Source organism: Protopterus annectens, chromosome 4.part0, assembly GCF_019279795.1.
Source record: "Protopterus annectens isolate FY-2018-M chromosome 4.part0, PAN1.0, whole genome shotgun sequence".
NCBI lineage: Eukaryota > Metazoa > Chordata > Ceratodontiformes > Protopteridae > Protopterus > Protopterus annectens.
The window spans coordinates 1769126213-1769150790 of record NC_056733.1 but is presented as its reverse complement, the minus strand read 5'-3'; the positions used below and the strand labels follow the sequence as shown (position 1 = coordinate 1769150790).

The 24578-nt window shown below is 37.0% G+C and overlaps 1 protein-coding gene across 1 annotated transcript in view; it reads right to left on the bottom strand.

Moving 5' to 3' along the window:
• Nucleotides 1–24011, bottom strand: part of STING1 (stimulator of interferon response cGAMP interactor 1) — a 288807-nt gene extending 264796 nt beyond the window's left edge. The window contains exons 1-2 of the mRNA XM_044069479.1: nucleotides 23851–24011; nucleotides 9673–9908 (exon numbers count right to left, since the gene is read on the bottom strand). Of these exons, the coding sequence (XP_043925414.1) occupies nucleotides 9673–9887 (215 nt within the window). The 5' untranslated portion in view covers nucleotides 9888–9908; nucleotides 23851–24011. The remainder of the gene's footprint in view (nucleotides 1–9672; nucleotides 9909–23850) is intronic.
• Nucleotides 24012–24578: the final 567 nt, after the last annotated feature.

Here is a 24578-nt window from a genome sequence, read left to right as displayed (position 1 = left end):
CTAATCTGTTTAAAAGTTTCTCCCTCAAAATACACAAAATTATTTTCTAACACAATCCTCATAAGTTCAACCAATACATCTCTGTCAAAGCCCAAAATTGACCTTTTTCATTCAAAAGCGACCAAAATAGATCCAAGCCCTCCTCTGTAGGAATGCAAGAAAACAAATTGACCACGTCAATGGTCAAAAAATACACATCCCCTTCATATGGTTTCACAGTTAAACCACGCAGGAAGTCCCATGAATCCTTTAACAAGTGCACATATTCCTCAGTAATGCGCTTAAGGGTACGATCTAAAAAAATGGCAATTGGGTAGGTCTTTGATCCTTCACCTGAAATGATAGGCCTGTAGGGTGGATCAACAGTACTTTTATCTTGGGGATACCAAAAAAGGATGCTAGTCTTGGTTTCCTATTGTCAATGTAGCCCCAAGTTTTTCATCAAGTCTATTTTCAAGTACTAATTCTTCTATGGCAAGGTCTATTTTCCTATATGAAATATTAATTTCATTAATTGATACATATACATTCGTATCATTCAAAATTCCCATAATTTTACCAGAATAGTCCAAAGTGTTAACCAAGACCATGCCACCCCCCTTATCAGGCTTCATAATACGGATTTCCCTGTCCGATACCAGTTGGTCTAAGGTTTGTTTCTCTTCTAAAGGTCAGATTCATTTTGAAACCACATCTCCTCCTAAAATTTTTATCAGCACTTAAAAGTATAAATGTCCGATGCACAGACTTCCTCAAATACTTGTAGGGCTGGGTGGAGAGGGGGGTTAAATGTGCTTACCTTCTTAAATTGCACCGTATTACTTACATAAGGTTGATCAAAAACAAGGGCGAGGTTCAATTTTCTTATAAATAATTTAAACTCAACAAGGGTATCACAAACATTGAATCTTACTGAAGGCACAAACTTAAAACCTTTTTCAAATAAGTGAAAATGTTCCATTTTAACTTCAATACCACTCAGGTTAAAAATTTTGAAGCCATTGTAAGAGTGTGTTACTTTATCTGCATCCACAACTATAACTTCTCCCTCCTTTTGTTTTTTTACTAAATTCCTTCCTTTCCCCTTCCCCCCGGAAAAATCCTGTTTATTAATCACCTCTTCTCCCCCATCAATTTCTCCAGCTCCAGTTAAATCCTGACCTACCTGTGGGTCCAACAGGTTAGGCATTGTTGTAACAGGAGTTGCTGAACTGGCTTCAAGTCCTTCGGCTAATACTTGTCCATCAACCCCTTCATCAAACACATTTCCATTGTTGTTTTGTACCTGGGCCACTACTTCCATAGAATTAGACAGTCTATAAGCCCTAGCTTTAATAATTGTCCCTTTAAATACATAAGTCCTATTCTCACTATATTGTTTTAAATCTCTAGCCAACTTTTTTTGTTTCCTTAAATAGACATCTTCACATTTCGTTTCCACATGAATAAAACTGTGTTCATAAATGTCTTTGTTAAAGTCAAACAATAAATCACTCCTAATAGCTTGATCTAATTTTTCAGCATCTTTTAGCAAAAACTCCACCTTTCTCCTAGAATATTTTAACATCAATTTCAAAATTTTGAACCCACGTTCATCAAATACATTGTTAAATTCATTAAGCATGACATTGTCAAATGTAAAGCCGTCAGGGTACTTGCAAACCCGCAAGCCCTGTGGAACAATTTTTTTGGCAATATATTCCTCTAAGTATGCAATGTCCAAATTTACACATTTAATCTTGTATATCCTGTTCTCCAAATCTCTTACACCATCCTTCAAGGAGGTCATGGCCGTTGATCGATCAACCACAGGGTCCCTACTTTTCTGTTTCAAGTTATTACAAAACACATTTCCATTCCTTTTTATGTACTCAAACCAGTCCATTAAATTACTAAAATGCCCAAAGTCAGCGTTACAGTTATTAACTGATGTAACAGTACCTTTTATCACATTAGGGCTAGACCGCTGCCCCTCATCATTAGGCACTTCACTCTCTCCAGTAACACTAGTAGCAGGTCCTTCCCTCCTCGTGGTGCCCTCAAGTCTCTCACCACAAGCTCCGGTAAATAACAGTTGACTGCCACGGCCGATTTGAGAAGCCAAAACAAACTCACGAAGTGAGCTGTTCACCACGTCTCCTCCTCTCACGTTTGTCTGTACTCCAACCCGATTGGTTGAACATCCATTTCCCTGCCCACACGGGATCAAACTTCCAGTTTAGGTAAAAAAGTCAATGATACATGCTAAATCTGTTTTAAGGTACCTCATCTCCGCACTTAACCCAGATAAGACCGCTGCAACGTCTTTTTGCTGAATTTGTAGTTCTCCAGGGTCCAATTGACCCATCTCTTCCTCCAAAATGAATTCTCCATTGAAAACAGCCATCACTTGTACGCCCAACTCCACAAACCAAACCAAATAAAAAAAACAAGCAGAGGACCGTAAATCCAAACACTAAAACCAAAAAGAAAATGGTCCAGGCGACAAACAAGGATGGTAGTATAAAAGAACTTTAATAAAATATCACAAGCACTTTCACCCTGACTTAATTGCAGGGCTTTTTCAAGTGTGTAACAAAGAAACACATCAACCACCCTCATTTAAATACCCCAATTCATAAAAAAAGCGCCAAAAAACATTTAAAGTAAAATGCACAGTTAATTTCTTTCTAAAACCACTTGAACTCCTAAGTATATACTATGTTCTTAAATCAGAGGCAAAATGCACAGAAAAACCTCTGATGTCTTATAAAATATTTGTTGTAACCATATTGCTAAAAAAATCATATATTGTGAGACATAAACCTGTTCCAAAATTCCAAATACAAAACCCACATGTTTGGGTTCAGTTTGTAAGTGCCTATACAGTGCATTGTTTGAATTCCCTTTCGTGATACTGTAAATATGTTCATAAATGCGTTTAAGTGCCCTTTCTGACTTCCCTACATAAAAACTGGGACAGACTCTACAAAGGGCCAAATATACTATGCCTAGTTACCTTTCTTGAAATAAACAATACTTTTTTCGTAGTTGTCTAAAGTACAAATACATTTTCTGTTATATATCTACAGTATCCATACCTTCCACATTTTCTTGTCCCCTGTTCCTTCTGAACTGTACCCTGGTAGTTGTTCAAATACCCTTTTTAGATTCATTCCTGTTTTAAAAACAAAACTGGGACTCTCACCCACCTTGGGTGCAATGTCTTTGTTGAATTTCAACATTTTCCAATTAAATCCTTAATTTCCTTGGATGCACTACTGTACTGTAACACCAAAGCCCTACTAAAGGTGTGCTTGTCTGTAATCACATTTACAGCTGGATTCTCCAAGGTAGTACCCAAAAGGGGTAGAAATTTTGAACCCCAACCTTCTATTATTTCATCTGCAACTTCCTTAAACTCAAGGGGTACCCCCTCAATCGGAATAGGTCAGAAATAAATTCAATTTCAGATAAAAGATTAACCCTTTCTGAAGTCATTCTGGTGGCTCTGACCATCTGGCCCTTCACAGTGCTTCTCTTCTTGTTTCCAAGGGTGATCATTGTTATAATGTAGATAAAAGGTGTTCTTTCTATTAATCCTAGACTTTAAGCCCCCATTGGTTTTATCCAACCTTACGTCTGTGTCAAAGCCCAAAATTGACCTTTTTTCATTCAAAAGCGACCAAAATAGATCCAAGCCCTCCTCTGTAAGAGTGCAAGAAAACAAATTGAACACGTCAATGGTCAAAAAATACACATCCCCTTTTCATATGATTTCACAGTTAAACCACGCAGGAAGTCCCATGAATCCTTTAACAAGTGCACATATTCCTCAGTAATGATACCAAAAAAGGATGCTAGTTTTGGTTTCCTAATTGTCAATGTAGCCCCAAGTTTTTCATCAAGTCTATTTTTCAAGTACTAATTCTTCTATGGCAAAGTCTAATTATTTATAAGAAAATTGTACCTCGCCCTTGTTTTTGATCAACCTTATGTAAGTAATACGGTGCAATTTAACAAGGTAAGCACATTTAACCCCCCTCCTTACTCAACCCTGCAAGTATTTGAGGAAGTCTGTGCATTGGACATTTATACTTTAAGTGCTGATAAAAATTTTAGGAGGAGATGTGGTTTCAAAATGAATCTGACCTTAGAAGAGAAACAAACTTTAGACCAACTGGTATCGGACAGGGAAATCCGTATTATGAAACCTGATAAGGGGGGTGGCATGGTTTTGGTTAACGCTTTGGACTACTCTGGTAAAATTATGGGAATTTTGAATGATATGAATGTATATGTACCAGTATCAATTAATGAAATTAATATTTCATATAGGAAAATAGACCTTGCCATAGAAGAATTAGTACTTGAAAAGAGACTTGATGAAAAACTTGGGGCTACATTGACAATTAGGAAACCAAGACTAGCATCCTTTTTTGGTATCCCCAAGATACACAAAAGTACTGTTGATCCACCCTACAGGCCTATTGTTTCAGGTGAAGGATCAAAGACCTACCCAATTGCCATTTTTTAGATCGTACCCTTAAGCACATTACTGAGGAATATGTGCACTTGTTAAAGGATTCATGGGACTTCCTGCGTGGTTTAACTGTGAAACCATATGAAGGGGATGTGTATTTTATGACAATTGACGTGGTTGATTTGTTTTCTTGCATTCCTACAGAGGAGGGCTTGGATCTATTTTGGTAGCTTTTGAATGAAAAAAGGTCAATTTTGGGCTTTGACACAGATGTATTGGTTGAACTTATGAGGATTGTGTTAGAAAATAATTTTATGTATTTTGAGGGAAAAACTTTTAAACAGATTAGGGGGGTTGCTATGGGGGCAGCATGTGCCTCCATATATGCCAACCTGGTGCTCCTAAAATGGGAATTGCAGCAGCATGTGCCTCCATATATGCCAACCTGGTGCTCCTAAAATGGGAATTGCAGCACGTATTTAATTCTGTTTACTGGAAAAATATAAAATTTGTACAGACGCTTCTTGGATGACTTGTTTATAATTTGGGAAAGGTCAGTAAATTCTGTTATTGATTTTCTTGAATTTTTAAACTCAACTACTACTTTCTTAAAGTTTACATTTAAATTTGATCAACAAGGAATTTATTATCTTGACGTAAGGTTGGATAAAACCAATGGGGGCTTAAAGTCTAGGATTCATAGAAAGAACACCTTTAGTAACTCTTATCTACATTATAACAATGATCACCCTTGGAAACAGAAGAGAAGCATTGTGAAGGGCCAGATGGTCAGCCACCAGAATGACTTCAAAAAGGTTTGATCTTTTATCTGAAATTGAATTTATTTCTGACCTATTCCGATTGAGGGGGTACCCCTTGAGTTTAATTAAGGAAGTTGCAGATGAAATAATAGAAGGTTGGGGTACAAAATTTCTACCCCTTTTGGGTACTGCTTTGGAGAACACAGGTGTAAATGTGATTACAGACAAGCACACCTTTAGTAGGGCTCTGGTGTTACAGTACAGTAGTGCATCCAAGGAAATTAAGGGTTTAATTGGGAGGAATTGGAAAATGTTGAAATTCAACAAAGACATTGCACCCAAGGTGGGTGAGGGTCCTAGTTTTGTTTTTAAAACAAGAATGAATCTAAAAGGGTATTTGAAAGGAACAACTACCAGGGTACAGTTCAGAAGGAACAGGGGACAAGAAAATGTGGAAGGTGTGGATACTGTAGATATATAACAGAAAATGTATTTGTTACTTTAGACAACTACGAAAAAAGTATTACTTATTTCAAGAAAGGTAACTGTGCCACAAGAGGCATATTATATTTGGCCCTTTGTAGAGACTGTCCCAGTTTTTATGTAGGGAAGTCAGAAAGGGCACTTAAATGCATTTATGAGCATATTTACAGTATCAGGAAAGGGAATTCAAACACCACACTGTATAGGCACTTACAAACTGAACCCAAACATGTGGGTTTTGTATTCGGAATAGGTTTATGTAGACCCTGGGGGGGGGGGTGATTGGGAAATTGATTATGTTGCAGACAGACATACTGGCAACTAAAACTTAAATGCATCCCAGCCCCCGGGATTAAATGATCATATTTCAATTAAACCATACTTAGTTAAAAGAGCCGAGAGGTTATAAGAAGCAGTTTTGGTAATTTAAGTAGATGTCATTGTTTTTATGATACAAATCTGTGGAGATGGTTATTAATATGTTACAAAGTAGGTTGTATTTTGTGTGTTCTTTCACCTTTCTATACAATGATTTTGCTCACAATATATGATTTTTTTTAGCAATATGGTTACAACAAATATTTTATAGGACATCAGAGGTTTTTCTGTGCATTTTACCTCTGATTTAAGAACATAGTATATACTTAGGAGTTAAAGTGGTTTTAGAGAGAAATTAACGGTGCATTTTACTTTAATTGTTTTATGGTGCTTTTTTATGAATTGGGGTATTTAAATAAGGGTGGTTGATGTGTTTCTTTGTTACACACTTGAAAAAGCCCTGCAATTGAGTCAGGGTGAAAGCGCTTGTGATATTTTATTAAAGTTCTTTTATACTACCATCCTTGTTTATCACATGGACCGTTTTCTTTTTGGTTTTAGTGTTTGGATTGACTGTCCTTTGCTTGTTTATTTCATATATAAATACATCCTTACTCTCCTCATCTGTGAGGTAGACCAACATGTAATCATGGACCTTTTATAAATGGACACTGGTAATATCCCTGCTGTGTGCAAGAGATATGTTTGTTAATGCTACGCCATGTCTGCTACATCTGTTAGATGTCCTCAAAAAGAGGTCATCAAGGGCATGCATGATGACAACACTATCATCCTGTGGAACTCGACCAGGCCACGGCATTTGACACAAATTTATACCGACGTGTTCACTCAACACTATCAGATGTGGCCATAAACACCTATATAACTATGTAGGTAGACAACTGGATCACATACGTGGCATCTAAATATGTTAAAATGTGTGAAATGACCATATATCAAGTTTAGTGATCAGAGCCATACATCAGGGCTGTGTGCTAGGCCCTTTCCTGTCCATTATTTAAGTCACAGACGTCAAGAATGACATACACATCCTGTGTCCAAACAGCTATCTGGAGGACTATAGATTGTGGGCAATCACTGATTCTAACTGTGACATTAGTATAATACAGACAGTATCAACACACCAAAGATTGCTGCCACAGCCATGACAACACATAAGATGAAACAAAAACATGGGGGGGGGGGGGTTGTTACATTATGAAAACAAATGCACAACCCAGTAATAATGTAGACAGCACAACCCAATGATAATGCAGACCTCACTCCCCTATAAGCAGATCAAGTGATAAGTGACCCATGTACTGGGTTAGATGGTATGTGGAAAGTTCACCAGCAAGTGGCCACAATGGTTACTACTCCCTCATATATAACTACTGAGTATGTGCAGGATATCTGTATCAAAGGCCATAATACTTTCATAGTTTACAGCCTTCTTCACACCAATAACAATGCACCCTTCTTCATGTACCTCCCTACACACCTTCCAGTGATGTGTAAGTGAAGTGCATCACCTTTGCCACAGTGAGCTCTCAACACATCTTACTGACCATATCTAGATATTCTTTTTGCTGCATAAACATTACTGTCTGATTGTGCAGAACCCCCATCAAGGTGCTACACCAGATGCATGTATGATACCTGTTCTGGTATAAACATTACTGTCTGATTGTGCAGAACCCCATCAAGGTGCTACACCAGATGCATGTATGATACCTGTTCTGGTATAAACATTACTGTCTGATTGTGCAGAACCCCCATCAAGGTGCTACACCAGATGCATGTATGATACCTGTTCTGGTATAAACATTACTGTCTGATTGTGCAGAACCCCCATCAAGGTGCTACACCAGATGCATGTATGATACCTGTTCTGGTATAAACATTACTGTCTGATTGTGCAGAACCCCAATCAAGGTGCTACACCAGATGCATGTATGATACCTGTTCTGGTGATGCACACAATACATACATAGCTGTTTGACAACATAGATGGCATTTGTTACATTCATGACAGTGTAGTTTGTGCCATATACATATATATATTTTTATAAATACATACATGCATACACACATATATATGTATGCCATGCACACCAGTCAACTAGCCTGGACATAATGTCACTTACAGGTATAGCAGTGTACATCCTAACACCTCCAGCAGATGTTACAATGTCAGGAAAGTGTGCTTTATTACCCTCACAGATTGCGGACATGTCATAATAGTTGTACAAATGTCTTCATGCAGAACCATCTATGATTACTCAGAATCACATATACTATGTCAGAGACATGGGGTTAACTGGTGGTATTCTGATATTGTCCATGATTGTGTGTGCTTCTGTTTACTGTTGTCCATGAGCCTGTAACTGTGTCCCACTTGTTGGAGACATCTGCTGACATTACAGTCATATTCAGGCAAAGCAGTTTGTGCATCTTCACAGTATGCACCCATCCCCAGTTGTATACAACATTCCCGATAGATGTCCTCTCTGTTGTTCATGTCAGGATGCTTATATCACAGAGACATCCTCTCCATTGTGATGTCACCTTGTCTGACAGTCACATAATATATATTTTCACAGTGCAGTCCATACTGTACCATGTTGATATATGATCAGGGGTCCCTGCTATAACTGTCTTCATTTGTATGCCATCAGCTGCTGTACATTACAATGTTTCACCTGTCTTCTTTTCCCGGTGTTTAATGCTACAGTTTATCTCTGTGTCCCTATTCAATACACACACTTCCCCCGACTGTTTTTTTAAATGGCAGTCCATGTACCATTAGAGATCAATTACACAGCTTTTGTACAAAATGCCTAGAATGGGATTCCACAATACTGTGTACTGTAGACACTGTCCTGTAATGTGTTTGGACCATATGCACTGCTATATGATAAACCCTGGTAATCATTATGGCATTTGACGCAATCCTGCTAACCTAGTTTGTACGTAGGTAAACAGGTCTGCAATCCCTGTTGCTTTACATGGTTTCCTGGCTGGTAACACTGTTGCCAGCCGCGTAACAGTGCCTACATAGATTTAAAGGCGGTGCATGGCATGAATATGTAATTAGCACTGCTGCTCACAGAGCAAACACGTAAACTCCATGTAGGCCTCACACGAAGCCTACAAGTAGTTTATTGAATCCTACTGAATATTTAAAAATAAGGAATTGGGTACTAATTACCATGCTAATAGACACTGTACATCAAATAACTAGAAAAAAAAACAGTAACGACAAGAAAAAATGTATAATTATACCAGTCATCAAGCAATGTGTGAGTTTATGTAGGTGAGAAGAAAACAGGGAAAGGCTGAAAAGAAAACTCAGCAGAGGGGGAGTGAGTGTTAGAGAACAGAGTTGAGAGATGAGTAAAGGAAGAAACATGAGTTCATATATTTATTAGAGAAAATGTTAGAGGAGAGGGATATTAGCAGTAGTAACATCTCATAGGTAGGACTTTTACTAAGGTTGGGAAGTTATTAGTAGGGGAAGTGACAGGTAAATAAGAGTATTCTGTGATAATTAAATAAAATGGTCTTGCTCCTGTGCCTTTACATCATCCTGCAAAGCAATGTGTTAGAAACATCACTGCACTTTCTGGTCTTAAAGAATTGTCTTACCTCGTACGTAAATGTCGACATTCTTCAACAAAGTCACAAATTCCTTTTATGGCCACTGCTACACTTGTAGTGAAAAAATACACCGCTGCATCACAGTCGAGTCTTTCAGAATAATTATATGAGATCAAAAAAAGAGCAGCAGTTATCAGGCATATTGTCACAAAAGCCCACTGCCCACGTGGGTTTTGAATAGTATCTGCTGTATGTGTAACCATGGCTTCACAGATTAAAGTCACCTGAAACAACAAATGAAAGAATTAAACTGAAGAAAGAAAGAAAAGAAAAAGTAGATAAAACTTTTTTTAGCTACATAACAATGGCAGGCGTGTTCCTTGGCTGCTCTGCAGCAAATTTCTAGTCAATACTCTATGTACCTAAAACCATCCACAAAAAAAGTGTTACCACCTCAAGAAATAACTACTCATTGTAACAGTCTGATTAGAGATTGGGATTCTTTTTCAATGAAACAGGCTGAGAAACTGTATTAAGCTGAGTCAAATGAATATATTTTTATACAAAATCTGGTGGGTTGCTTTTAATAAATGTAGCAGCACATAAAATGTAAGTAGAGTAAACAGGTGAATTTGCACAAACCATGTAATTGCTTTCAGTGGAAAAGTAGCAGAGCTGTTAAGAAGTGAAACTAGCTATTTAATGAGTACATATTTGCAGAGACTAAAGCTCAGTGCTCCTTGAAATGCTGATCCAGGTCAAACAAGGTCTTGCCTTACTTGGATTAATCTTCCCTACAGTTATAATGTTGTGAAGCAGGATATTTTGTATTCAAAATTCAAGTCAAACAGGAAGCTACAAAACCTGAGATTCCTTTCAATCAGAGAGAGCTACTGTTTGTGCAGTAGTTTTAGTTAAGGCACTGGGAGGCTTTGTACTTTATTATGTGTTATTAAAGCTGATATACTTGTACTTTTTGTAATTTATTATTATTTATGGTACAGGGGTGCAGTCAGTAGCATTACTGAAGGAAAGCAAGAAGTTTTCTGTGATTCTCAGTAGGACTGCTGTCTGTACAAAGTCTTCATATCCCCCTTGTCTTCATGTGGGTTTTCTCCAAGGAATTTTATTTCCTCCTGCAACACAGAGATATGCAATACTTGAATTTATGACTTCTAAATTGTCTATATGTGCACACACATTTTGTGTGTGTGTGTGTGTGTGTGTGTGTGTGTGTGTGTGTGTGTGTGTGTGTGTGTGTGTGTGTGTGTGTGTTCGTGGTGCTTGCTTGTGTGCATGTGCCATACAGTAGAAAGGCCTGTCAATATACTTCCGATACCCACTTGCTTAGTAAATACTGTGGATGGTGATGACTGTTCACTGTCACTATAACAGTTGGCTGCTGCTTGTAAGCAAGTATGGATGGATTTTTTTTCTCATTGTTTAACTTCGGATCTGGTAGTCTAAAGGAATGCCCTGGCAAAACATGACATGAAGGGCCACAGGCCAATACATCTTTAAATGTCATGTTTTGGAAGAACTCACAAACAAACCCTTTGATGGAAATAATCAAGCACTCTTAGAAGAAGGAGAGCTGGAAAGGCAAATAAGACAATGCATATAACAAACCAGATTTTAAACTTCAGATGCTCCATCAAGAGTGTCTTACAGTTGAAAACAATGCACCACTTGTCTTATTAAGTCTTTATCAAGTCTTGGGGTCCGAATGGAGAGATGAAAAGTCAGCAAGCAAAGGAGTAGTAGTAGTGCTGAAACTGAATTCATCATCAAGTCTTGGTGAGTACCTTCATGAGGTGGAACCTGTTTTTACAAAATCTCACCAAGGCGACACTGATGTATATAGAATGTATTTATATAGCATATATCATGGACATAAGTAGGTTAAAAACTAAAACAGGATAGCTGGGTGCACAAGGCCCAGGATAAAAAGTGCCCAATCCTGGTAGGCGGACTGGTGCCAGGACTGGAAAAGATGACAGTGTAGAATCCTCAAAATATGGAAACATTCCTACAATGGGGCCAGGCCCAGGGGGCTGATGACCCCCTCCCCCTGCTATAGAAGGAAGTAGCAGTCGACAAAAATCACAAAAACTGATAGGCCAAAGAAGAGCCATAAATACAATAATTTTTCTTATCCTCAGTAGTCAGCCATAAATACAACAATTTCTTTCTTATCCTCAATAGTCCACTTAATGTATTGTTACTACTATGCAAAAAGCCCAGAATTTCCAGACACAAGACATGCAAAATGATTAAGAGAAATTAGAGGAAAGAAAAATACTTCCGCAAGAAAAACCATCAGAAGCTTCAAATGAAAATTTGTGTTCATTGATACAATAGATTTGTGAAAGACACTAGATCAAGAAACCTTGACCTATTTGGAAAAAGTAGCATCTGAAGAAGTGCGAAAATATAAACAAAACCTAGAAATATTTGAAAAATATAAAAAAGAAACATGGACATGGGAAAGAAAGAAAGATTTGAGATGGTGAAATATTTATGCAAAAGAGAAAGCCAAATTGATTAATCAATGTGAATAAGGCAGCCCCAAAAATTATTCGAAGAGAAATACAGGTAAAGGCATCCAGATATGGAAAATTTCACAATACAAAAAATAACAAGTCAAAGATGGAAAGTAGAAAAGAAGATTAGTAAAGCAGAAGTTAAAAAAAAATAGAAGTTGAAGTTATGGAGTGCCTGCGAAGTGAAGGATTTGGTGTAGAAGGCCTAGCACAGGTTACATCACAGCAGGACTGAGTCCCTAAAGTAGGAAAAACAACAGGAAGATCAGGAAACATCTGAAGAAGACATATGGACATGGGAAAGAAAAAGAGATTTAATATGGTGTAATATTTATACAAAGGAGAAAGCAAAATTAACCAATACAAAAAGAGCAGCACCAAAGATATCTGAAGAGAAATACAGGCAAAGGAATTCAGACATGGAAAACTTTACAATACAAAAAATAAGATGACAAAGAGAAAAAGTAGAAAAGGAGATTAGTAATGGAGAAGTTAAAGAAATAGAAATTGATGTCAGAGTACCTGCAAGGTGAAGGATTCAGTGTAGAAAATCCAATTCAGAAAGCACCACAACAGGATAGAGTAATGGATATCCAAATTAAGGGGAAATCAGTGGAACAGGAAGCAATTGGTCAGGTGCAATAAGATTATTTGGAGCTTTCCACAGGAAACCAGTTTAAACATTCACTTGAAGCTAGACAGCAAGGGAAGGAACAGGACATTGTGGAAACTCGGATGCAGTCAATGTTGAGGAGTGATAGGCCAGTGAGTTCCCATATAATAGAGCAATGGATGGGACGGGATGAAGTTGGAGAGAATGTGGCACAGGAAGATGCTATAGAATATTCTATAGAATGTCCGCAGGAATTGGAAAACAAGAGATGTGCCCTTAGTTTGGAAGAAAATGAGCTAAGAGAAGAGTTGATATATCTGTCTATGTCTATTAAATCAAGCAAGATCAAAGAAAGAGATAGACTGCAGAAGGTTAATAAAACCACAAAAGTCAGAAGTTTGATAAAACAAATGAACCAGCAATTAGGACTGTTCATAGACACCCATGTGATATAACAGAAGTAAACAGGATATATTACTGTGCAGCTAAATTAATAACAGATAAAGTTCTACCACAAGAACACTGGGTAGTGAGGGAAAGGAAGGGGAGAAATCAAATACCATCATGGAAATTATCGAATAGAGAAAACTATAACGCACTTACGACAAGAAGTGTTACTGTTAGAAGATTATAGAAGAGGGAATAGATCAACAAAAATACAAAAAAATAGATGTGATAAAAGCAATGCACAGTATTAGAATAGACCAGGATCTATCATGCAGTATAGCAAATAAACTAAAAAGCACAGGCAGAAAGATTTAGAAGATACGAAAATAAATATAAAGGAAAAGTACAAAATAAGCAATTTATTGATGATCCAAAAAAGTTTTATAGAGAATTGGGGAAAAAAGGTAAAAGGAATTGAAAGACCGCCAAAAAAAGAAGAAGAAATAGATACATTTTGGAGAAGTATCTATGAAGATCCTGTGGAAGGAACATAAGGTTAAAGAAAGAATAAGAGGTTCAAAGATACAGGATATGAAATGGGATGAAGTAACAGCCAGAGAGATTGAAACAAAGTTAAGAAAAGCCTCTAATTGGAAAACTCCAGGCCCAGATGCAGTACCTAATTTTTGGCTGAGAGTATTAAACATCTTTGCACGAAGATTTCACCATGAGTAAGAACTATTTATATGCACACCCCAAACTGACACCAACCTGGTTAACAACAGGAAAAAACAATGCTCCTACTTGAGAGTGAACCTGCAAGCTACCCTAAAAATTATAGGTCAATAACTTGCCTTCCGACGACGTATAAACTATACATGGGATTTGATGCTGACAGAGTTTATAGTCATTTAGAAGAAAACTCAATTATGGCAGTAGAACAAAAGGGTAATAAAAGAAAGTCGTATTGAACAAAGGATCATTTGTTATTAAATAAAGTCATAGTGGAGAACTGTAAAAAGGGGAAGAATCTAAGTATGGCATGGACTGACAACAAAAAAGCATTTGATAGTATCCCACATTCATGGATAAATGTGTGAAAAGTTCAAAAAATGTGTAGTACTGTTGTTCATACGTATGAACATCAGCCACACTCCCTCTCCAAACAAAAAACAAATCATCAATAAAACGATGGTATAAAAACACTTTGTCCATACCCTGCAAATCAGATAAAATATATTTCCCAGTAAGCCATAACTAATTTGCGTAATTGGGAGCCATCCTTGCCCCCATAGCCATATCCCTCATTTGAAAAAAATATTCCCCTTCAAAAATGAAATAAATTGCTAGTAAGGATGTGTTCCATACATTCAAGAATGAATTTAAACTCACCCACTTCAAATTCTTCACTTTTAATTAATATGTTTCCTACCCACTCCAAACTCACTTCATGTGGGATGGAAGTGTATAAGGACTTTACATCCACCGTCACTAACAAATCATCACGCCCCACAATCTTATCTCTAATTTTAGTTAAAAAGTAGTGAGAATTCTTAATGAAAGAATCAAACATTTTTTCACATATTTGGAAGAGTTCTAGTATTTGTTTTCTAGATTTAGAAGTGTTAAACATGTTGAGAGTTGCAAATTGGGTACTATTATTAGTTATAAAAATGTGGCAAGTAACACTTTGTTGCACTACTCTAGCATGCATCCATCCTATGTTAAACACATCATCAAAGGCAGTCGGTTAGATTAAAAAGGCTAAGCACTGATATTACAATATTAGATAAGGAGGTAACCATCGAGAGTAGTGAGGAATTTAATGGAGGGTGAGACGGTTAATAATGTTGACAATACGAACCGTCACCATTTGCAGGATTGGACTATGACTATGCCTTTGGTATTCACTACAGATAGAGGTGCTATTAAGGGCATTATCAAAAACAATTGGAGAATTTTGGAAGCCCGTTGTGATTTAAAATATGTTTTAGAGCCAACCCCTTTTTTTTATTAACAAGAAAGCAAACAATTGTAAGGAGTTGCTAGAGAGGGACAACTATAAAAGTGAGGTGAAAATAAGAGGTTCTTTCAAGTGTTTGAGTTGTAATTTTTGCAGGTACATAGTGGAGGGTCCATATTGTGAAGTCAGTTAAGAAGTAAGATTTGGCAGGTACCTTGATTGTTTAACTGCGGGGCAATCTTTGTGGTATACTTAGCTAAGTGTTCAGCATGCACTGCATTTTACATAGGTAGAACTAACAGGTAGTTGAGGAAAGGAGTGTATGAACACTTGATTGCCATCGAGAGTAAACAAACACTGATAATGCATTAGCAAACCATTCCTTGTTGTGTGAAAATTAAAAAAAAAAAAATTTTACCATTATTGACCATGTACCAAGTGATTTTAATGGGGATAAGAAAGGGGAACTGGAATATAAAGAATTTAAGTGGCAAATATTATGTAACGCTTACAATGCACCTGGGGTGAATGGTGGTGTGAATTATATAGCATTGCATAAAAGATCCTATTATGATAAATGTATATAATGTTTTTATAAGAATGTTTTTTATAACAATGTTTTTTTTACACAAGGAAGTGATCTTATAAAAGTGTATTTTAACTGTTTTCATATTATTTATGTTCATAGGGAAATGACTGATACTGATTTTTCAGATGAGGCAACAGTTTATTGGCATAATTGATTGTTTCTTGATTGATGGATGCTCATGGAGTTTTAGTATACAAGCTTTTGTGTTGTTAAAACTGTTCATTCTGATGAAGGCCTCTGTGGAAGGTCAAAAGTCCTTAATCTTTGTGGACGTATTTGGACTTCTCAGTGGTGTCGAATTTTTTTCTTTTCCATCACTGTGATTTGTTTTACTTTAATTAATTTTTGATACATGGTTACCAAGGCTTTAGGTATCAGAATGACTTTCAGAGTTAATGAGTTTTCTGATGAAGCTTTGCAGTCCCAAAGCAAAACTGCTTTACTATTTTCCTTCTGTCAAGTGTTACTGTCTATATTATGATTTATTGTGATCAGTTGAACTCCACATACAACACTGGGCTCAACATCAGAAGAGAAAGCTAAATGCTCAAGAAAAACATGTCAATTAAGCCCCATGTCCTGGAAAAGTGGACACATCTTGAAGGTTGCCAGGTTCTGATGCTATTTATCCCTATTCAGTCACAGTTGTTTATTCATTTCTCCTGTACTACCTCTGACCTTTTTTGAAAAATATGAAAAAAGTAATTCTTAGAATGATAATACAATTGTGATAGACAATGGAACGTGAATGAAGTTTCTGGAGAACAGCATCTGGTCAATCAGACCATAAATGTAAAATGACAGCTAGCCTTTCCCTCCAAACAGGCTGCAAACTACTCTGGATCAATCATTCTACACATTCAGTCAAACTAAATGCCAATGGCAGCAACTGTCTTCCACCACACCCCCTTTTTAGAAGCATTTCAACATGTCAAATAAATGTAAACCCATTCAGTAAAAAAAACTATCTGATATAAAGAAGTTAACATTTTCTAAAACTTTAGCTAAATGTGTTAATGAATTAGGTCAAGCTCATCATTTTAGATTTACTGTTTTAGAAGTGATGTCTTTAAATTTAAGAGGGGGTGATTATGTAAATAAGACAATGTGCCATTACAATTACGAGCAGATAGGGGCTCTGGACTTAATGACATTGTCTCTTTAAAACCAACACAAGTCACGTGCCTTGAATCATTAGTCTAACTTATCTGTATTCAAGAGTGTGAATATTTATTGTGTTTTATGGTCTGAAGAAGCACCTTGTGGCATGAAAGCCCTTACAGTTTATTTTTAATCTGGTCATTGAAGCTTTATTTTTACTTCAGCCATGTTGGTCGGTCTCTCTTTCTTTATGTTATTAAATGACATTTAACTTTTAATTAAACAACTGTAGTTACTGTTTTCTGCAAATATTGCAACATGTAAAATGTAAAGAAAGTATGACACAAAAAGTGGTAAAGAGTATGCAGCTGTATTCAGTGCAAATGAAGTAGAGTTGTGAAAGTGAGACTGGCTTCTCAAATGTGTACACATTTTCAGTGGTCCTTAAAATGCTCCTCCAGATCAAAAGATGTGTTACCTTATTTGGGACAGAGAGAGTAATACATGTGTGAGCTATTAACAGCAAATACGTAGAGCAACTAGTACAGTGTACATTATTAACACTGGCTTCCAAGTTTAGGCTTGTATACATCTTTAAAAAATGAGCAATTTGACTGCTACAGATGGGATAAGAAGGTTGCAAGGTATAGTTTAAAGGTACAGAATGGTAGCAACCAAATGGCAGGCTACTGAGCTGTAAGATAGATGAGAAGAGTGCAGTAAATAGCTGCAAATCTATGAAGATGAAAAGTAGGGCTGAAATCATTTTGTACTGCACTTGAATGTATTGGCTTATCTATAGAGATAAATATGGCCATGCTTGCTGCAGAAGCTAAAGACATTCATGCAAGTCACATGAGCATAGTGGCAGTGTAGTGCCATTTTCATAGTAGCATGCAGTTACTCTGAAAAACAGTACTGCTGTTAGTGACTCCAACAAAAAGTAGTAAGCAAGTACTTTTACAGCATATATTGTAATTTACTAAATGAAGCAAGCTTAACACAACTATATGAAACATGCTAAAGGAACAAGAATCTGACTTAAGGCAGTTGCAGTCATCAGGAATACAGGATCTCACTACTCTATTTGTAATATGGCATTTTCAAATTAAAGACGTCGACATTTGGAAAAGTCATGAAATATATTAAGTAATTATGTTAATGTGAATGCTAAGTGCAATTATTAAACTTTCATAAAGCAAGTGCATTTGCTTGATATGAAAAATGTTATTCCCAGTGTTCTGAGTAACTGGTTAATTACTTAAAGCACAGCCAGCAATTCAGAGAACATACTGCCTGAGAAAGAGGATTATAGTCTGTTCCCTGAAGCATTTTATTTATTTATTTATTTTAATAGGGAAGTAATATTTGTACCAAGAACCTAATAACCATCATAGTCTTTGTATGATGGAGTGGTTATCTATTGCACTGCTACAAAGAGCTCCCTTTTGGAGAAAATAACTTTTAGTACATTTTGCTCATGGATGTATGGAGTCAGCAAATAATATGGTGGCGAACATTTCTGTTCATGGAGGTCTTTGCATTCTTTTGAAACTGATTTTCTTCTATAAGAAAGCAACATTTAACTTAGTTTAAAACTACAATGCAGTCTCCTTAATTATTCAATTGGCATGGAGATAAAGATGTTATATGAAGTTATTGCAGGAGCCAAGACTGATTTTAACTAGTGTGTGCTCCAGTGGGATCTATATTAGAACATCGACTTTTAAAATGTCGAATGTTCTAATATTGACCCCTATTCAGCGAACGCGGACATCATCGAACATGCAGAACAGCAAATTTTTTCCCAGGGAAAAAAATTGCTGTTCCGACACACATACACACAACACAAACACACCAAACAAACAGCAATCCACACACATACACCTAAAATCCTACATCTAACCCTACACTAAACTGTACACACACCACTAGCTATCCACTTACCTTAACCCAAACCCTAACCCTAAGGTCAGTCACTAATCGCACACTCACCTCACCCGTGCCCTAACCCTAACTCACCTACCCCACCCTAACCCTCACGTCCACACAAATCGCACACTTACCTGACCAACGCCCTAACCCATCTACCCTGCGCCCTAACTCTCACGTCCACACAATCACACACTTACCTGATCTCGACCCATAACTTTCCACCACAGTGCTGAACATAGCAAAGCCACAGGAATGACCAACTGAATTCCTTCCCTAGGAAGAAATTTGGTATTTCGCAGCTTCACTCTTTTCAGTGTTCGCTGAATAGGGGTCGATATTAGAACATTCTAAGTTGTGAAACTTTGATGCTCTAATATAGACCCCTCCAGTGTTCACTTAATTTTAAGCTGAACCTCAAAAGTCTGAAGTTTTTTATGGGGGAATAATATTTTTACCATCCTTTGTCAAAGTATCCTACTTCTGGTCTCAAATGCAATTCTTTCATTTTTGCATAGTCAGCTAAGTTTTTTGTACATTTTACAGCCATATAAACACAGAGACGACTGCTGCTGAGGTACAAATAATGGCAGTGTCTGCTACAAGTGCTTATGTGCTGTTTGTTCACAATACACTTGCTCACTGCCACTTACTTGAAAAGGCAAGTGCTCCAAGTCCCACTAACTCAAGTCACCTCTAACCCCTTAGCCCTCCCAACACTCTATCCTACAAAACTGTACATCTCTACCAGAATCTTAACTTAACCCTGAAACACCCTTCCCTCTCCCCAGTCCTAAAATCCACCTCCTGCTCATTAATGACTCCCTTCTTACTCCTTAATCCCAGCACTCCCTTTCTACTCCCTAAACTTAAAATCCTCCTCTCAATCCCTAAACCTAAAACCCTTCCTGACAGTTGCCCCAGTCTACACTTCCTCACCATGGCTGCCACACGTACCTAAACTCATTACTAGAGTTCAAGTGAGATAAGATGCAGCACCTGCTTGTCTCCACTCATATTCAAGTTTGAGCACAAGGCAAGTGGCAGCCTACCTGCTCTACAAGACACTGGAGTCCCTGGCTTTGAGACAGTAAGTGCTTGGGGCTCATGTGCCTGTAGAACACCTGTAATGACATGTCCTACTTTAAGCATTCTGTTACTCATGCAATTTGTTATGGCACCATATTCACACATACCACAGTTGTGACACGAACATAATTCAAGGAGTGGGATTGCAGGAGTATTATTTTTATAGATTTTTTTCATGCAATACCCCTACATGTGGAGTGTGTGTTATTTTATTCCCCTTCATTATGTTTTATGGTTTTCTCTGACTTCTGCCTTTTTATCGGTAAAAATGTTTTCTCCTATTGTCTGTAGTATCATATAGCATTACTTTCAGTGACCAAGTCTCATTCTAAGAGTTGTAGAAAATGCCATCATAGTAAGGCTCAGGTGGCGACTGTCTCATAATGTTGTCCAGAGTATAATTTGAATTAATATCCCTTTTAGCTTTTTTTTTTTTGGTAGGATCTGTTAAAATGCTACACATTATTATGCATTATTTGCCATCTGATCTTTAAACAGTAACTTCTCTGTTACCTATTAAAAAGCTTCACTGAGAAAACATTTTTGTCATAAATTATTGTTATTTTTATTGCATTTATTTTTGCAATATCTGTTTTTGGGATTATTAATGTTAAGTCTACATGCATTTAATATTTCATTAAATTTGTTTCACACTGGTTTGGAAATGTTATCAAAATCGATTTCAGAGTTTCCATATGCTGCAGAACAAAATCATCATCCTCTTTGTCATTCCTTGACTAATAATTTAATCCATGATGTAAAAAGACTGTGCATTGTTTAGCAGCTACTGGAATCTGGAGTTATATTGCTTCAAAACCAGTTGAAGGAATTTATAAAACTGAGTGCCCATCCTGGTGATGCTTAGTTCCAAACAGTTCACTATTACCAGTCTTCTAATCAATCAGTATTAATCAGTATTATTAGGCTTTCTTCAAGTACCATGCCACAGAGTGATAAAGATCTGCGTGTGCTCTGGATGACATAGAATCAGCTATTTATTTTATTTTTTTTTTTTAGCTTTTGTCCAATTCATACCTCACCATCAGCTTCCTGCCTTATCCACTGGGTCTATCGGGCACTCCCAATCTCCCCAGAATTACTTTGACCTATGCTAAGGGTCAGTGAGGAGATAAAGGCTCAGAGTGTAACATTATATTGCTGCCAAGGAGTGTTTTTCACATACCATTTTCTCTGCTCTCCCCTATGCACATACCTGTTGCCTCCTGAGGGCAGTCGTGAAATTGGAATGAGCTGGCATATAATCCCACTCTCACATCGACTCAGCCAAGATATCCTGCATGACCCTAGTTTTCACTAGGGCTCAAATGCAGGAAGCATCTAAGTGCATACACCCCCCACCCTAGGATAGGCATGCCAAGCCACTAATAGAACCTGGGTCACCTAGGCCATACTTAGGGTTTTATTCTTGTATGGCACAGCACTGGCACAACTTGGAATCAGACAGTATCCCACTTTCTGGAAAACGAAATGGGGATGGTGGGAGTGAGTCACCAGCAGTAGCTGGATGAGTGAGAACCTACTGGAGGACAAGTGTCATTGCATGCAGCTTATGGACCAGGGATTTATATGGACTGTAGCCATCTTTTTTTGTGTTTGAAATCATAATACTCCAGAGCGTGTAACGGATATGGTAAAATTTTGTATATAAAAATATAGTATTACTTTAAGAGGGAGTAACCCTTTAGGGAATGTGTGCCTTCTGATACGACTCACCTTCCAGTACCATTGTTGATCTGAATATGATTCTTGCCTCTCCCTCTTTCACCACTGTGGTCATCTCAGAGTATACTTTACAAGAAGTATATATTTCTGTATCAGAATAAAAACTGAGATTTTGACACCAGGCCTTATTGCTGTGTATTCTTCCTGTAACCTGCAACACTGGGCATGAGTTAAATAACTGGTCGTTTCTGTCATCTGATGTTACTACTAGGCTGCAAGCAGTTAAACCATGCAGAGACAGAAGAGAAACTCAGCTCACCACCTATGCATTTCTCTATTTAATGGAAGACATCTAGTATTTCTCTGTTTTTCTTAATTCTGAAAAAATAAATGAAAACAATTCAACTACAGTATTATGCTTAAAGTTACGAAATAATATTTTCATATTTTGCATCTTCCCCTTGCAAAAGAATAATTTTGTGTTTCACATGGAAAAATACTGAACTGTTAAAACATTTTTATCTTTTGCCTTCCTGGGTATCTTTATAATGGCTCAGAATGTCTACATTTCAATTGTCAGTATCTCTTTAGCTACATATAAGTGTCTAAAATTTAGAATCCTTGGATCCAGAAATTTCATTTGTGTCTCACTGTGACTGAAACTGTAGAGAAACCAGAGAAAGTCTAATGTGCATGTTCCTACATATTACATGACATCTTATGAAAGTATTCACTACTTTTAGCTTCAAACAGGTGGAAGAAGACAAGCTAATGGTAATGAGCGAAATTTCAAGCACACAGAGCTAAAGGACAAAGTTCAAAAGTAAGGTACTTATTTTTTGCCATACTCAAAGGGTGCATGAAGCAGCAGATGTTTATGTAAATCAGCACAAAAACAGAGCTAGGGGCTGTGAGTCTGGTGATATATCTGATTCACTTATAAGACAGAACTGTGAGTGTCATAAAAAAAAATCAAAGGCAGCTTACAGGAAATCTAATGTTAGACAAAGGACTGAATGTATGTAGAGTGATAAACAGGAAGTGAAATTACAAATTTGCATCTAAAATGTCCGAATGAGGAATTGGAAATATGTAAAATAAAGGTAAGAACAAAAAGTAAAAATAGAAACAATGATAGCAAAACCAAATGGCTATCCATGACTGCATTTAGAGGCAGCCATGTGGTTAGAAATACAGCAACATATACTAGGCATGATTATATACATACATGTACTAGGCATGATTATATACAGACAAAGCACAATGTAAAGCTTCTAACTGACTCTGCAGACTCTGAGGGGGTCAAAGCCTTTCTGGAAAGATACGCAGGTGAATAGAAAAAGGCTAATTTCCATGATTTACATGTTAGTGAAACTACAGATGAAAAAGAAGATAAGCTTATTGGTGTACTATGAATAACCAGAGTTCACTAGAGAACATGTAAAGGAATGAGGGCATTGCCTGGCCAGAAAATCTACAAGTCAGGGCACAAGGATTACTTTTACGTTAGATACAAGTGCAGAACGCAGGATGTTACCTGAATCTGCATTTAAAGCACTGAAATTGCCAGTTCTTCGTGTAAACTTGCATGCACCTTGCTGTCATATTGTGGTCATAAACTGAGCAGGACATGCAAGGTATATAAACAGAGAGTGTATGAGCATAATGTTTTGAAGTTATGTCTGTAAACACTGAACTAAAACCAGGCTTATATATTCAGTCTCATAGCTTGCAATAGGCATGGTATGGTTTAGAAGATTCACAGGACACATGCACAGAACAGAAAACACATTTATAATGGGTCTGTATCAGTATAGCGAAATTGCAATACACAGAACTGTTAAACGAAAAAAAACAGCGAACATTCAGTTAAACAAATGTTCACATCCACAAATGTGATTCATAGGGAAAGGATAAAGTTTGCTAACATCAGAAAATGTTCTTTCCCAACTGTAGTGCGGTCTCAGAGTTGATATATACAAGTGTGGGGGGGGGGGGTTGCAGCCCCTCACCTGTCTGAGGTTGATATACTGTGGTGTGTGTTACGTTGGTAAATGTTAGCCAACTTTCTCCTTTCCCCTGTGAAACACATTCACAGATGTGAATGTTCATTTAACTGAACATTCACTATTTTTTATTCAATGAAGAACAATTCACTGAATTGCGATTTCCACAAACTGACAGACCCTTGATAATAGATTCAGTACAAAAAGTTTTACAAATGTCTCTGCGAATACTTCTAAGACAGACTTTGTGATGATTAACAAGAAAAGTACTAGAAATGTCTCCAAAGCAAGCAATCTGGATGTTTATGAGATTCTTGTACCTGTGAAGGGCAGCAGGAGAGGCAATATGAATGTTTCTAAAGTGGGCAAGTTGAACATTCAAGATGGTTTGACACTGAATGCTGGATCCACTGTGAATCTTCCTTCAAGACAGTTCCAGAAAGTTTTTTAAGGTAAGTGATACAGCTAGGATCATTGTGTTTACAGCTAAAAGAAGCAAAATACAGTTATTAGTACTGTGGTGAGAGTATATCAAATGAAAGACAAGTTAAAAATGAAGGAATCTGTTTAAGGCACTATAAATGTTTAAAGCATTTTACAGAAACATGTTGATTTATTTACTAGATTAGTCCATTTTCCAAGTGAATACCATTAAGATTTCTCCAATAACAGACAAGTATTATAAATACATTCATTGGGTTAAGTTAAGGATGGAACAAAATATGAAGCAAATGGATGTCCTTGGTGTGTTTGTAAAACAAGTTAAACTAACCGTGGACAAACACTATAGTTAGTTATGAAACAAAAGGCTAAGAATTTCCATAAACCTGTAAGAGCTGAGCAAATGAATTAAAATGAAATGTTATTTATTTCAAATCAAACATACTATCACCAGCATGAATAATGGCAAACACATCTCTGTACTGCATGGAAAAGCTTTTAGAAAATCAAATTGTCTGAAACTAGATTTAAAGTTATGTACTTTTACACAATCTTTAGGGCAGGTACAGATTTCTAAGACTACATTTTTGAAATTCTTTACTGCAGG